The 13,969-nt window shown below is 39.6% G+C and overlaps 1 protein-coding gene across 43 annotated transcripts in view; it reads right to left on the reverse strand.

The window, feature by feature from the left end:
- The window catches only part of chb (CLIP-associating protein), a 689,317-nt gene that overhangs the window by 21,451 nt on the left and 653,897 nt on the right, over positions 1–13,969 (reverse strand). For 33 of the 43 annotated variants that reach the window (XM_076191887.1, XM_076191885.1, XM_076191884.1 and 30 more), the window contains 3 exons: positions 7,064–7,078; positions 6,019–6,132; positions 2,658–2,720 (listed from right to left, as the gene is read on the reverse strand). In XM_076191887.1, coding sequence (XP_076048002.1) covers positions 2,658–2,720; positions 6,019–6,132; positions 7,064–7,078 — 192 coding nt within the window. The remainder of the gene's footprint in view (positions 1–2,657; positions 2,721–6,018; positions 6,133–7,063; positions 7,079–13,969) is intronic. The other 10 variants (XM_076191888.1, XM_076191860.1, XM_076191862.1 and 7 more) reach the window with 5 other exon arrangements.

Raw genomic sequence — 13,969 nt, forward strand, 5'->3', positions numbered from 1 at the left:
AATTGATCTTTCTTTCCTAAACCCACACTACTTTTTCCCATTTACTCCCTCTGTTCTTTCCTTAATTCTTTCAACACCCTCCCATACACCTTAACAACTACACTTAACAGACTTATCACTCTGACACTACTACATTTGTATTTGACCCCTTCTCCTTTGTACTGTGGAATTACATATTCACTCTCCAGTCCACTGGAACACTTTCTTCCCTTTAGCACACATTGTACTTCATGTATTTCCCTAGATCTACTTAGCAACCAATCTTCACGTGCTCATTTCTTTCCTGCCACAGCTGCTTTTACCTTTTCATCACACAATTTGCTGCCTTCTTGTTCCCTCCAATTCTCTTCATCCAACATACTTTGTGCACTTTAGTACTACCTCCTTGAAGCATATCCATTCTTCCTTTATTCATGTTTCTCTTTTATCCTTCAGTACCTCCCATACTTCTCTTAGCTTCACTTGATATTCTCTCTTTTTCCTTTTCATCTAATTTACTCACCTTCAGCATTTTTGTGCCTTCGTCCTTTTCTTCCCCTCCACTTTACTTTCACTTGCAGTTTCACTTCTATATATTGATCTGACAATCCATTGCCTGGTCTCCTGAATACATTTATCAGCATAACTTTTCCAATCCTCCTTTTGAGTACCACTATATAGTCCATTAATTCCCTTTCAATTACCTTCCCACTTACCACTTTGCCCCATATATAAAGTTATGTCTGTCCCCTCTTCTTAAATGCAGTATTCACTATCACCATCTCCCTTTTAATATGCATCTAACATTTCTCCACTATAAAATCCCCAATTATCACATCCATACATATACCACAGGCTTTTTCTCCCTTACAAGATAGGTAGCCAAAAAAACAAAGGCATAAAATCCACTCCCACCCATTTCATCCCCACATACTCCACTCTCATCCACCCCTTCCCTCCTTCTTATCTTGGCTCCTCCTGGTTCATGGGTCATCCCTGCATCTCGCCCATTGGCCTGGGTCAGAAGCAGTGTTGCAAGACACAGCCCATCCACAGCAAAACCACTTCATTTAATCGGCGACCCCCCGCCCTGCCCTCTGTTCCCTCATGCAGAAAAAGAGAAAGATAGGAACAAACCCCTTCAGGCTGCATCAAAATATCATTCACACATACTCCCTCACTCCCCATCCCCACCCACTCCCTTTCATGCATCACAGCATCATCCATACACAACCATTCTCCATTCACCCATATCTTGTCTTCTCTCGTCCTTCCTCAACAGGCATTCCCCTCTTTCCCAATGCCCCTTTTACCCCATCCATCCATCTCATCCTTGGTCGCCACCCCCCCATGTTCACTCCTACCTCTGCCTTCCACACCTCTTTTACTAGTCTTTCTTCACTCATTCTTTCCATGTGTCCAAACCATCCCAATACTCTTCCATCAACCCTATCTCCCAACTCCCTTTCCTCTTCATCACCTTGTTTTTCACTCTATCCAGCCTAGTAAATACTTCTCAGGAACCTCATCTCAAATACATTCAAACTACACCTCTCTTCATCTCTATGTTCCATGTTTCTGTCTCATACAGCGCTGTTGGCACAATCACTCCTTCATACAATCTCCTCTTAGCATCCATTCCCAAATATCTATTTCTCATTACACTTTTTAATCCACCAAGGCATTTACTTGCTTCTCTCAATCTACATTCTACCTCCACCTCCACTCCTCCCTTTCCCATTACATTCGCACCCAAGTATCTAAAACTATCCACTTCTTCCAGTCTCTCTCCCTTAATACTCACTTCCAGTCTGCTGCCACTTTCTCCCCTTGTACGTCTCATCACCTTACTTTTATTAATATTTATTTTCATATTCTTTCTTTTGCACACCTTACCAAACTCTGTCACTAACTTCCTCAATCCCTCCTCTGATCCTGCTACAAGTGCAGTGTTGTCAGCAAACAACTGGCTTATCTCCCACTTTTCTCCATTTTCTTTAACTATCTCCAATCCCTGACTCACTACCCTTGCATTTACCTCTTGCACTACCCCATCCATGTATAAATTGAAAAGCCAAGGCAACATAACATATCCCTAACAAAGTCCCATCTTTACCTTAAACCACTCTCTCCATTTCTGATTCTAACACAAGCTCTATTACTCTTGTAAAAACTCTTCACTGCTCTTACAAGCTTTTCTCCTATCCCATATATCTGCAATACCTCCCATAGTGCCTTCCTGTCTACCCTGTCATAAGCCTTTTCAAAGTCAATAAAAGCCCCCAAAAAACATCCTTACCTTTCATCCAGGAGGTGCTAAGATAAGAGGGAGGGTGGAGGGGAGTGGAGTGTATTTAGGGATGGAATGGGTGGGAATGATTTTATCCCTTTTTCTTTTTGGCTACCTCCCTTGAAAGGGGGAAAAGGCCTTGGTATATGTAAGTATGTATGTACCTTTTCCTAAAGCTTTCTCATATATCTGTCTTACCACAAAAATCTGATCCACGTAACCCCTACCTGTCCTTTTTTCACAATTAAGTAAAATATATATGTCCCCACATCCATACACATACAATGATCACAATTATATTTGGAAAGTAAATTACACAGCAATATATTAAAAATTTGTCATTAAAACTGATTATACAGTACAATGACTACTACTTTCCAAAACTCACCTTGGCTGTGGGTTCCCATACTTCTTTCAAAATGCGTGGTTGAGATCCATACCAGTATAGCTGCTTTGTTAAAAAAAGAGGAAACCACTTAGCTACATCACACCATACATTCAAATGTACTTTACACCTTTGTGCATGAGGTAATTCAGCCAGGAGGGTAAAACCACTGATTGACTAGCATCAGTCATGCTTAAAGATACTATTAATCACAAGCAATGTTTGCCTGAATGGTCCCACCCTTAGGCAATATAAGATCTCTCATGAATTAAAGATTACAAATAATACTAAAATGTTACTGGAAATAATTCACAAATGATTCCTTACAAATCAACTGGAAAATATATGGGTGCAGAGTGACTTCATGAAAGGTCAAGGGTACAAGTGGGGTTGAGAAAAAGATAACAGGCCAATCTATAAAAGTTTGGTCTTGCTATTAGATCCTTGAAGGCTTAATGGATCTGTACTACCCGGAGTAAGAGCAAAGGGTAGAGGGAAGGAAAAGGTGGATGGATCACGCAAACAATACTATAAAGGCTTGTCAGGTTGTCAAACAATTGAGAAATGTGTGTGGGTGACAGAGTGAGCTAGAGAACAGCATTCCAAGTAAGGTATCTGTTCTATGAGAGGGGGTGCACCAAAAATTAATTTACGCAACTTGCATTTACTTGGTCTGTGGAGATGCCCTCAAAAAGTACCTAAACTAATGACAACAAATGACACCTTACAACTATGCAGTTAGTACCCCTAGGATTTACTTATATTACCTTCTTCATTTCTCTTATGTTGTAGGTAGGAACTGTTCTCTTATAATATTAGTACCTATTAGTAACTGAGGATTGGGACTGACCATTATCCATGTAATAAAGCAATTTGACCCCCCTCCCTCTCCATGTTTCACAATTTTGTTTGACTGACCCATGCAGGGGCAGGGATAGCCCTTCATCCACAGGGAGCTAAAATACAAGTGAAACAAATGGGTAATGGGTGATGGGCAGGTGTGGGATGGGTGGCTGGCTACCTCCCTTATAAGGGGAAAGAAGCCTTTTGTACAAGGGTTTTTTCATCCTTACAAGGGAAGCAACCAAAGTCAAAGGCATAAATCCACTACCACCCATTTCATCCCCACATACTCCACTTCCATTTACCAACCCTCCCTCCCTCTTTTCTTGGCTCCTCCTGGATGATGGATCATTCCTGCATCTCGCCCACTGCCCTAGGTCACAAGCAATGCAGCAAGACACAGCACATCCACAGCAAGACTTCTTAAAGGGATAGAAGCCTTTTGTAATATAGATAAACTGGTTGATATACAATTTATCTACCAAACCATATCTGTTGTCAGGTCCTGCTGTGAATGTGCTGTGCCTCACTGTATTACTTTTAACCTAAGCAGTGTGATGGGAGACAGGATTGACCCTTCATCCATGAGATGCTAAGATGGGAGGGAAGATGAATAGATTTTAGATGGATGTGGTGTGGGTGTGTGCTTTGACTTGGTCATCCCCCATTACAAGGGCCCTTTGGTGTGTACACATGTATCTACTTGGTATCTATTCTTTACACCTAGCGAGTACAGGAGGCAAATATATATTTTCTGTGGGGTATGAAAAGTATCATGAGAAATTGGTAACTGGGGATGAAGGCAAAGAGAAGCTTGTGCTGGGGGGGTGGGGGTAACTGTGACCAAGGCACTGCATGGAGCAGAGATATGCAATCTAAAGAAGGCAGAAAGGAAATCTGAACATGTTTTGAGATGAAGTGTTTAAGAAGGTAAGCATTATAAGGATGGATAAAGTGAGAAATGTGTAGGTGCTATATAGTGCAGTTGGAAAGAGAGTTGCTGTATAGGATAAATCAAGGAATGCAGAGAAAGTTTGAGTACATGGAAAGAACAAATAAGTAAAATGAGTGAAAAGCAGAAATGGATACAGTGAACTTGAGAGGAAGACCATGAATGAAGTGGACAGGCAGTGTGTAGAGAGCACTGAATGCAAGAGGAATGTCTGTCGAGCAAGGACAAGAGATTGGAGGAGGAGGAGGAGGAGGAGGAGGAGGAGGAGGAGGAGGAAGAGGAAGAGGAAGAAGAAGAAAAAGAAAAGAAGAAGATGGAGAGTGGTTGAAGAAATGACACAGTCCAAAAGAACATTCCTCTCTGCTCCATGTATTATTTTGAGTAAATGAGGAGGAAGGGTCATCATGTGAAATGATGGGGCTAGACCAACTCCAGTTGTCAGTTCCTGCCATGGAAGTACTGTCTCACTGAATTGGTTTTGATCTGATTGAAGTGCCAGGGGACAGTGTTAACCCTTCATCAATATGCTAAAAGGGGAGGGGTAATGAATAGGTTTTGGATGGGTGCAGAATGAGTGAACAAGATGGGTGAGATGGGTGCATGCTTTGACTCAGTTACCCCCATTATAAGGTAGAAGAGGGTTTTTGGTATGTATCTGTTTGGGATTTACATCACAGTTCAACTATTGTGAAATAATACAAAAGCTTCTATATGTGTTACAGTGGGTACAAAGATAGAAAAATAAATCTGAGGTGCACATATCACAAGAATAAATGTTATGAATTAAACCAGAACATATATTAACATGTTTTGCTCTCCTGGCTTAGCTTTACAAAATTCACCATCAGATACCATGGCACAGAAAAGAGATTTTGTTTAGTCTAATGCCAACAATTTTACTCTGTTAGGTCTTCACCAATCCAAACCAGCCTTAGGCTCTTCATCAAAATAAAATGATCTGGATCTTACTTAAACAAAAGCTTTACTGTGCACCACAGTACTGAAGATCAAAACTTCATCCATATATAGCTACATTTATGATTGTCCTTTGAAATCTATGACCAGACTAAAAACAAAATATCCAAACAATGCAGGTTAGTCACACTAATTAGATTAAAGAGAAATCTCAACTTGGTACAGATGGTGTGCCAAGTAAAACAAACCAACTTCAACACTACAACTTAAATTCACTTCAGGGTCTTAACAATAGCAAATATGTACTAAAATACATCATATAAGAATACATCCTTACAGTACATCTAAAATCAAAATCTGCTTACCAGCTAGGTGGTACAATTTTAAAAGGCACACAAGTAAAACAATGCTTTCATTCATAAAGATCACTTAACCCTTTTGCTGCAGTGGGGGTTTCCCTCAGGTGAATTAAACTGCCAAGCAGAATAAATAAAAACTTGTAAAATGAAGTATTCTACTTATCAGCATGGGGTCTCCTTCTGATGAATAAAAATACTTGGCAGTTGCTAGAATAAACAAGTTGTAAAATGCAGTAGAAGGGTTAAGAAGTAAAATGGTATCCAAAGGTAAGTGCCAGTCATCCTTTTCACTTACATCATTTCGTCGATAGGAATCAAAGGAACGCTCTGAACAAACACTTGATGTTTCACTGTCATTATCAGACTGATCTTCAAAGGCTTTGTTGTGTAATTTTCGGTTCGGAGAACGCTGAAGGAATATATATTACCAGATAAGAAATGTCTGCAACAAGTTCTATAGTTCAACTATTTCAGTTATAACATCAGTGATTCAATGTTTCAGTTAAAAATATGTAAACTTTATAATTAAGGAAGAGGACAGGAATGTTTCAACAATCTGTGAGTGGTTCAACTAAATGCATTTTACCAATATGACACCACAAAGACAGTAGTTATTACTCAATATAAAAAAGTGTTGTTAATACATCACAAGCATCATTATTATTGAACAAGTACAAAGTGCTATTAATATTCCACATATGAAAAGTTAAATCTACAATAGGTAAATCCCAAAGCCCTAAGGATCAAAGTGTGTTCAACTGCAACTGAATAAAAGTCCTATTACAGTTCCAACCAGAAAGGGTAAGAGCTGAGACTTCATGGTTGCAATTCAGCAACACCTCACTCCTAAAGAGTACCACACCATCTAGTGCATGTGCATAATAGACAGAGGAAATTGAAAAGAGAATAGAAAGCCATCAGTGATAAGAAAAAAAATCAGCCCAGAAAAAGCAAGCATTCACTAGTAGCAGCTAAGCATAAAAAAACTACTGTTTGATCAGTTATCAAAATGGAAACTTGATTTTTGTCAAACTTACGAAATCATATTTCTTTATTTCATTTCAACTTACAACAAAATAAATGAGTTAACCAATAAAATATACAAATATGGCATACACTATAATGTGAAATTTATAAAAACAAAACTGACTGAAGCTAGATCATAAAATGAAATTCTTTCAATAATGGAAGGAGCCTTGCAAGCAAAATCTTAAATAAAGAAATAAAATATACTGCAAAACAAGTTGCACCAATACCCTCAATTAATAACCAACTGGTGCTAGCAATCTAAAGAGTAGCAAAATGTGCTAAGTTATGCAAAATTTAGAGTAAATTCTTACATTGACTGGAGTTTCCTGTGCATGGAATGATAAGGCTCATTAGTTTATTAGAAACAATTATATGATTATTTTAACATTGCCAACAGTAGTACTATCAACAAGAAATATATATTAATATACATATCTGAAGAAGTTCATAACAGAGTGTAAGCAGAATTTAAAAAGGACAGTGTGTGCATCATAATCTGTGTTGCTAACCTAGCAAAAATGCTATTGCTCATGATTGTGAATACTTTTTTCCTGAATATGTTTAGTGTAATCCCTTTTTTACACAAGGAGGGCAGGGACAGCCCCTTGTACATATATATACCATTTACCAAAGGCTTTCTCCCCCCTTGTAAGGGGGAAAAAGCCCTTAGCATACAGATGGCTAAATGTCTAGTGTAGTCCCTTTTGTAAAGATGGTTTGGACAAATTGAAAGAACGAGTGAAAAACTAGGAAAACAGAAGTGGATAGAGGCAACTTGAGGGGAAGACCAAGAATGAAGTGGATGGACTGGGTTAAGAGGCATGGGATGCAGGAGGAATATCTCTCCAGCAAGGAAGGGAGAATGGAAAAGTTAGAGTGAATGGAAAGTGTTTTTTTGGGGAGTCCCATGTGGACCAGAGCCACATATCATTTGTTTGTCTATGTTAAATTCTCTATTCATAACGGAATGATGAGTTGATTTTGTACTACTCCTGCCCCTCCTTTATGTTGTCCTTTTCATCCTATTCATTACAACATCTATGACTCTACCTCTTCATTCTCTGATCCCCCTGCAGTGGGTGGGAAAGAACCACAGTGTTCTCATGTGTGTTGTACATACATACATACATATAACAATGTCTTTTTCACTCTTACGTGGGAGGTAGCCAAAGTCAAAGGCATAAATCCATTACCACCCATTTCATCCCACGTACTCCACTCCCATTCACCATCCCTCCCTCCCTCTTTTCATGACTCCTCCTGGATGACAGGTCATCCCTGCATCTCGTCCACTGCCCTGGGTCAGATGCAATGAAGCAAGACACAGCACATCTATAGCAAGAGTGCTTCATTTCATATATATATATACACACAATGATATGCAGCGTCTTTATGGACACATTGGAAAAAAGAAAAAAAAAAAGAAAAAAAAAAAAATCAAAGAGCAATGACAAAGATGGCACCAACAATTTGCAATTTGACATAAGAACAAAGATTGGACAAACTAAATTTACCAACCCTAAGACAAAGAAGAGAAAGAGGTGATTTGATAATCATTTACAGAATTATGAAAGGGATAAGGGATGGAAATTCTTGATAGGGATGACCTGCTAAAATGGGACAGAAGAGCTACAAGAGGACACAAGAAGAAACTTAAGAAAGACAGTTACAGAAGAGATCTGAAAAAGAATAGCTTTCCACACAGAGTAATAGAAATCTAGAACAAACTGACAGAGGAAACAGTGAGTGCTAAAACTATCCATGACTTTAAGAAAAAACTGGATGCGGAAAGATACAACAACGGGTCACTCTGAGCATAGCTCTCTTCCAGCAAAACATAACTAGGTAAATATACACACACACACACACACATCCACACAAAGAAATAAGGGACCAAATAAAAAACCTTGACATAAGAAAGTCACACGGGCCCGATGGTATTGCAAACTGGATATTGAGAGAATGTATAGATGAACTAATGGACAAAATACACAAAACATTTGACTTCTCACTCAAAGAAGTAAGTACCACAATATACAAAGGAGGAGACAAAGAAAATCCAACAAACTATAGACCAGTACCCCTTACAAGCACAGTAGCAAAAATATTTGAAAAAGTTATTAGGAATAAATGGATAAAGTACCACACAAAAAGCTACTATGAAAAATTGAAATAATAGATGGAATACAAGGAAAATTACTGGAATGGATGAAATATATCCTGAATGGAAGAATAATGAGTGGTACTTAGAGACAAGAACTCAAATTGGGAATATGTGATAAGTGGAATCCCACATGCCTCTGTATTGGCTCCGATAATGTTTGCTATCTATATAAATGATATGGATGAAGGTGTAGAATATTATATGAACTTCTTTGCAGATGATGCAAAACTTAATGCTGAGAGATACAAAGATAGGGCAACACAAGCATAGCTCCCTTCCCATGTAATACAACTAGGTAAATACTAAAGAGAGTAAGTACAGAGGAAGACTGCAAATCTTTTCAAGAAGACCTAGACAAAGTCTGGAAATGGAGTCAAAAGTGCGAAGTGAACTTCAACATTAACAAATGTAGCATAATGGAATTTGGAAAAAGCAAAAATAGAATATCATGTCAATATAAAATTGGTACAAAGGAAGTGAAAAAAGTAAACTCAGAAAGGGACCTAGGAATAACTATCTTAAATGACATGACACCAGACAAGCACGTCAACAAATTAGTCGGAGAAACTTTCAACTTATTAAGATCAATGAAAGTAGCATGTAGTCAAACTACATGGATGAAGAAATGGTAAAGAAAATACTAGTTACACTGATAAGACCAAAATTAGAATACTCTGCAACACTATGGACACCTAGTTCCAGACATAAAGAAACTAGAAAGAATTCAAAGAGCAATGAAAAAGATGGCGCCAACACTCTCCAATTTGATGTACGAACAAAGATTAGATAAACTAAATATACCAACCCTGGAACAAAGAAGAGAAAGAGGTGATTTGCTAACCATCTACAGAATTATGAAAGGGATGGAAATTCTTAATAAAGATGACTTATTAAGTGGGACTGAAGAAAAACAAGAGGACATGAGAAGAAAATTAAGAAGGATAGTTACAGAAGAGATCTGAAAAAGAATAGCTTCCCACATAGAGTGAGATATCTGGAACAAACTGAATGAGGAATATGTGAGTGCTAAAACTACAGATGACTTTAAGAACAAACTGGATGCTGAAAGATACAAAAGCAGGTCACTACGAGCATAGCTCTCTTCCCATAAAATACAACTAGGTAAATACACATATACCAAGAGCTTTTTCCCCCTTACATATTTGGAAGAAAATTAAGAGAGGAAAGGAAGGTGAATCAAGTACAGAAGAAAAAGTAAAAGGGGCAGTTGGAGATACAACAATGGATGAGATGGTTTTAAGAGTAAGATGGGTAGAGTATTTTATGGAGTTGCTAAATGTGAAGAAGGATAGAGAGGGAAAGGTAGTTGTAGTGGGAAGTGCTAAGAAAATCAGTGATGAATGAGGAAAATAAAGAAATAAGAAAAGATGAGGTACATACATATACCAAAGGCATTTTCCCTCTCACAAGGGAGGTAGCCAAAAAACAAAGGCATAAAAACCACTCCCACCCATTCCATCCCTAACATACTCCACTCCCATCCACCCCCCTTCCCTCCCTCTTATCTTGGCACCTCATGGATGACGGGTCATCCCTGCACCTTGCCCGCTGCCCCAAGTCAAAAGCAGTGTCGCAAAACACAGCACATCCACAGCAAGGCCTCTTCATTAAATCAGTGACCCCCCTCTCTGTCACCTCATGCAGAAAAGGAGAAGATGGGGAGAAATCCCTTCGGGCTGCGTCAATTTATTTCTCACACATGCTCCGTCATCCCTCATCCCCCACCCACTCCCTCTCATGTATCTCAGCATCATCCATACACAACCAATCTCCACTCACCCCTATCTTCCAGCCTAGTAACCCCTATCATATTCTCAGGCACCTCATCTCAAATACATTCAATCTCCTCCTCTCTTCATCTCTTATGTTCCATGTTTCTGCCCCATACAGTGCTGTCAGCACAATCACTCATCATACAATCCCCTCTTAGTATCCATTCCCAAATGTCTATTTCTCATTACACATTTTAATCTTCCCAGGCATTTACTCACTTCTCTCAATCTACATTCTACCTCCATCTCCACTCCTCCCTTTCCCACTACATTCGCACCCAAGTATCTAAATCTATCCAATTCCTCCAAAATCTCCCTTAGTACTTACTTTCAGTCTGCTACCACTTTCTCCCCATATATATTTCATCACCTTACTTTTACTCACATTTCTCTTCAACTTTCTTCTTTTGCACACTTTCCCAAACTCTGTCACTAGCTTCCTCAATCCCTCCTCTGATCCTGATGAGGTGAAAGCAGTTATTAAAATGATGAGATTAGATAAGGCACCTGGATTAGATGGGTCTCATGCAGAGTGTATAAAAAAAAGGGAGGTACAGTGATAGTGAACTGGCTGGTGCGGTTGTTTAATGTTTGTCTAAAGGAGGGTAGAGTACCAGAGGACTGGAGGAGTGCCTGAAGAGTTCTGCTTTACAAGGGAAAAGAGGACAAGTATGAGTGTAGTAGTTTCAGAGGGATCAGTTTGTTGAGTGTAGTTAGTAAGGCATATGGGAGGGTTTTGATTAAGAGGATTAGGAGAGGAACAGAGGGAATATTTGGTGAAGAACAGTGCTTAAATCAGATTTTTTTGGTAAGACAGATATGTGGAAAAGTTTAAGGAAAAGGTAAGGGTGTTTTATGGGTCTTATGGATTAAGGATGCTTGCTGGTTGAGCAGGTTAGGGCGTCGTTACTTGTGGCAAAGGTTAAGGGGATGGTGGTTCAAACTCTGCCACCAGCAAAGGTGAACCAAGGTCATGGTTCATTAAATTCCATACTACAAAGTCCTCTGTGAGGGGCACCATCCTAGCCTTCCGATACGGAGGGAGTTTGTGACGTTAAACCATATCAGATTTAGAAAAGGTTTATAACAGGGTAGACAGGAAGGCACTGTGGGAGGTATTGTAGATATATGGGATAGGAGGAAAGCTGTTAAAACCATTCAAAAGTTTTTACAAGAGTAGTAGCGCCTGTGCTAGAATAAGAAATGAGAGTAAGTGGTTTGTGGTAAAGGTGGGACTTTGCCAGGGATGTGTTGCCTTGGCTGTTCAATTTATACATGGATGGGGTGGTGCAAGAGGTAAACGCAAAGGTAATGGGCCAGGTATTGGAGATGGTTAAAGTAATTGGAGAATTGTGGGAGATAAGCCAGTTATTAGCTGACGACACTGCACTTGTGGCAGGATCAGAGGAGGGATTAAGTAAGTTAGTGACAGTTTGGGAAGGTGTGCAAAAGAAGGAAGTTGAAGATAAATGTGGGTAAAAGTAAGGTGTAGGTATATCTTTACTTTTACTTTTTTTAGGAATGTCCCCTGTGGGGCTACAAGGAGAAGGATGCCTAGTCCCAATCTGTTGAGGAAGGACGGGAGGGGACAGAAGACAGGGGTGAATAAAGAAAGGTTGTATATGGATGATGTTGTGATGCATGAGGTGGAATGGGCAGGGGGATGTGGGGGGGGGGGTGAGGTAGTACAGACGCTCTTCTACTTACATTCATTCGTTTTACGTTTTTTCGATTTTACGTTTGAAATGACTGTAAAAAAAAATTTTTAGTGAATTTTTTAGTTTAGCGCGCTCTCCGTAGTTCCAACAATACTTACACATGACACTGTGTCCATTGTTTATATGGCACAAACGACAGACTGAACGTGCCTTGCCTCATCCTCCTCCTCCTCCTCCACCATCTCAATTTATGTTGCTTGAATTTAATTTATTTGAAATTAATGTTATCATTTTACAATGTTATGTGTATAATTAATGATTTAGGGGTGTTTTATAAGATACGGTAATAGAATTTACGGATGTATGGTACAGTAACAACTTTCGTTCATTTTCAACTTACGTTCGGCCGTTCGGAACATAACTAAAACGTAAGTTGAGGAGCGTCTGTATGTGTGAGCAAAATTCGACGCAGCCCGAAGGGATTTCTCCACGTCTTCTCCTTTTATGCATGGGAGGACGGAGAGGGGGGGTCGCCGATTTAATGAAGTGGCCTTGCTGTGGATGTGCTGTGTCTTGCGACACTGCTTCTGACCCAGGGCAGTGGACAAGGTGCAGGGATGACCCGTCATCCAGGAGGTGCTAAGATAAGAGGGAGGGTGGAGGGGTGTGGAGTGTATTGAGGGATGGAATGGGTGGGTATGATTTTATGCCTTTTCCTTTTAGGCTACCTCCCTTGTAAGGGGGAAAAAGCCTTGGTATATGTATGTATGTATGTATATGTATGTACATACATATACCAAAGGCTTTTCCCCCCTTTCAAGGGAGGTAACCAAAAAACAAAGGCACAAAAACCACTCCCACATACACCACTCCCATCCACCCCGTTTCCTCCCTATTATCTTGGCTCCTCCTGAATATGTGTACATATATATATATATGTATATATATATATATATATACATATATATATATATATATATATATATATATATATATATGCATATACATACATACATATACCAAAGGCTTTTTTTCCCCTTACACGGGGGGTAGCCAAAAAGCAAAGGCATAAAAACTAATCCCACCTATTTCATCCCCAACATACTCCACTCCCATCCACCTCCTTCCCTCCCTCTTATCTTGGCAACTCCTGGATGATGGGTCATCCCTACATCTTGTCCACTGCCCTGGATTAGAAGCAGTGTTGCAGGACACAGCACATCCAGAGCAACACCACTTCATTAAATCATGCATTGAAGGAGAAGACAGGGAGAAATCCCTTTGGGCTGCATCAATTTATTTCTCGCACATATCTTCTGTCCTCTCCCATCTTTCCTCAACAGACATTCCCCTCTTTCCCAATGCCCCTTTTACCCCATCCATCCATCTCATCCTTGGTCACCCCCTCATGTTCACTCCTTCCATCTCTGCCTTCCACACTTCTTTTACTAATCTTTCTTCACTCATTCTTTCCATGTGTCCAAACCATCCCAATACTCTTTCATCAACCCTATCTCCCAACTCCCTTTCCACCCCTGTTCTCCTAACCTCCTCATTTCTCACTCTATCCAACCTAGTAACCCCTGTCATACTTCTCAGGCA

This window comes from Oratosquilla oratoria, chromosome 10, assembly GCF_046742065.1.
Source record: "Oratosquilla oratoria isolate Oo_2021 chromosome 10, ASM4674206v1, whole genome shotgun sequence".
NCBI classification, from domain to species: Eukaryota; Metazoa; Arthropoda; class Malacostraca; order Stomatopoda; family Squillidae; genus Oratosquilla; species Oratosquilla oratoria.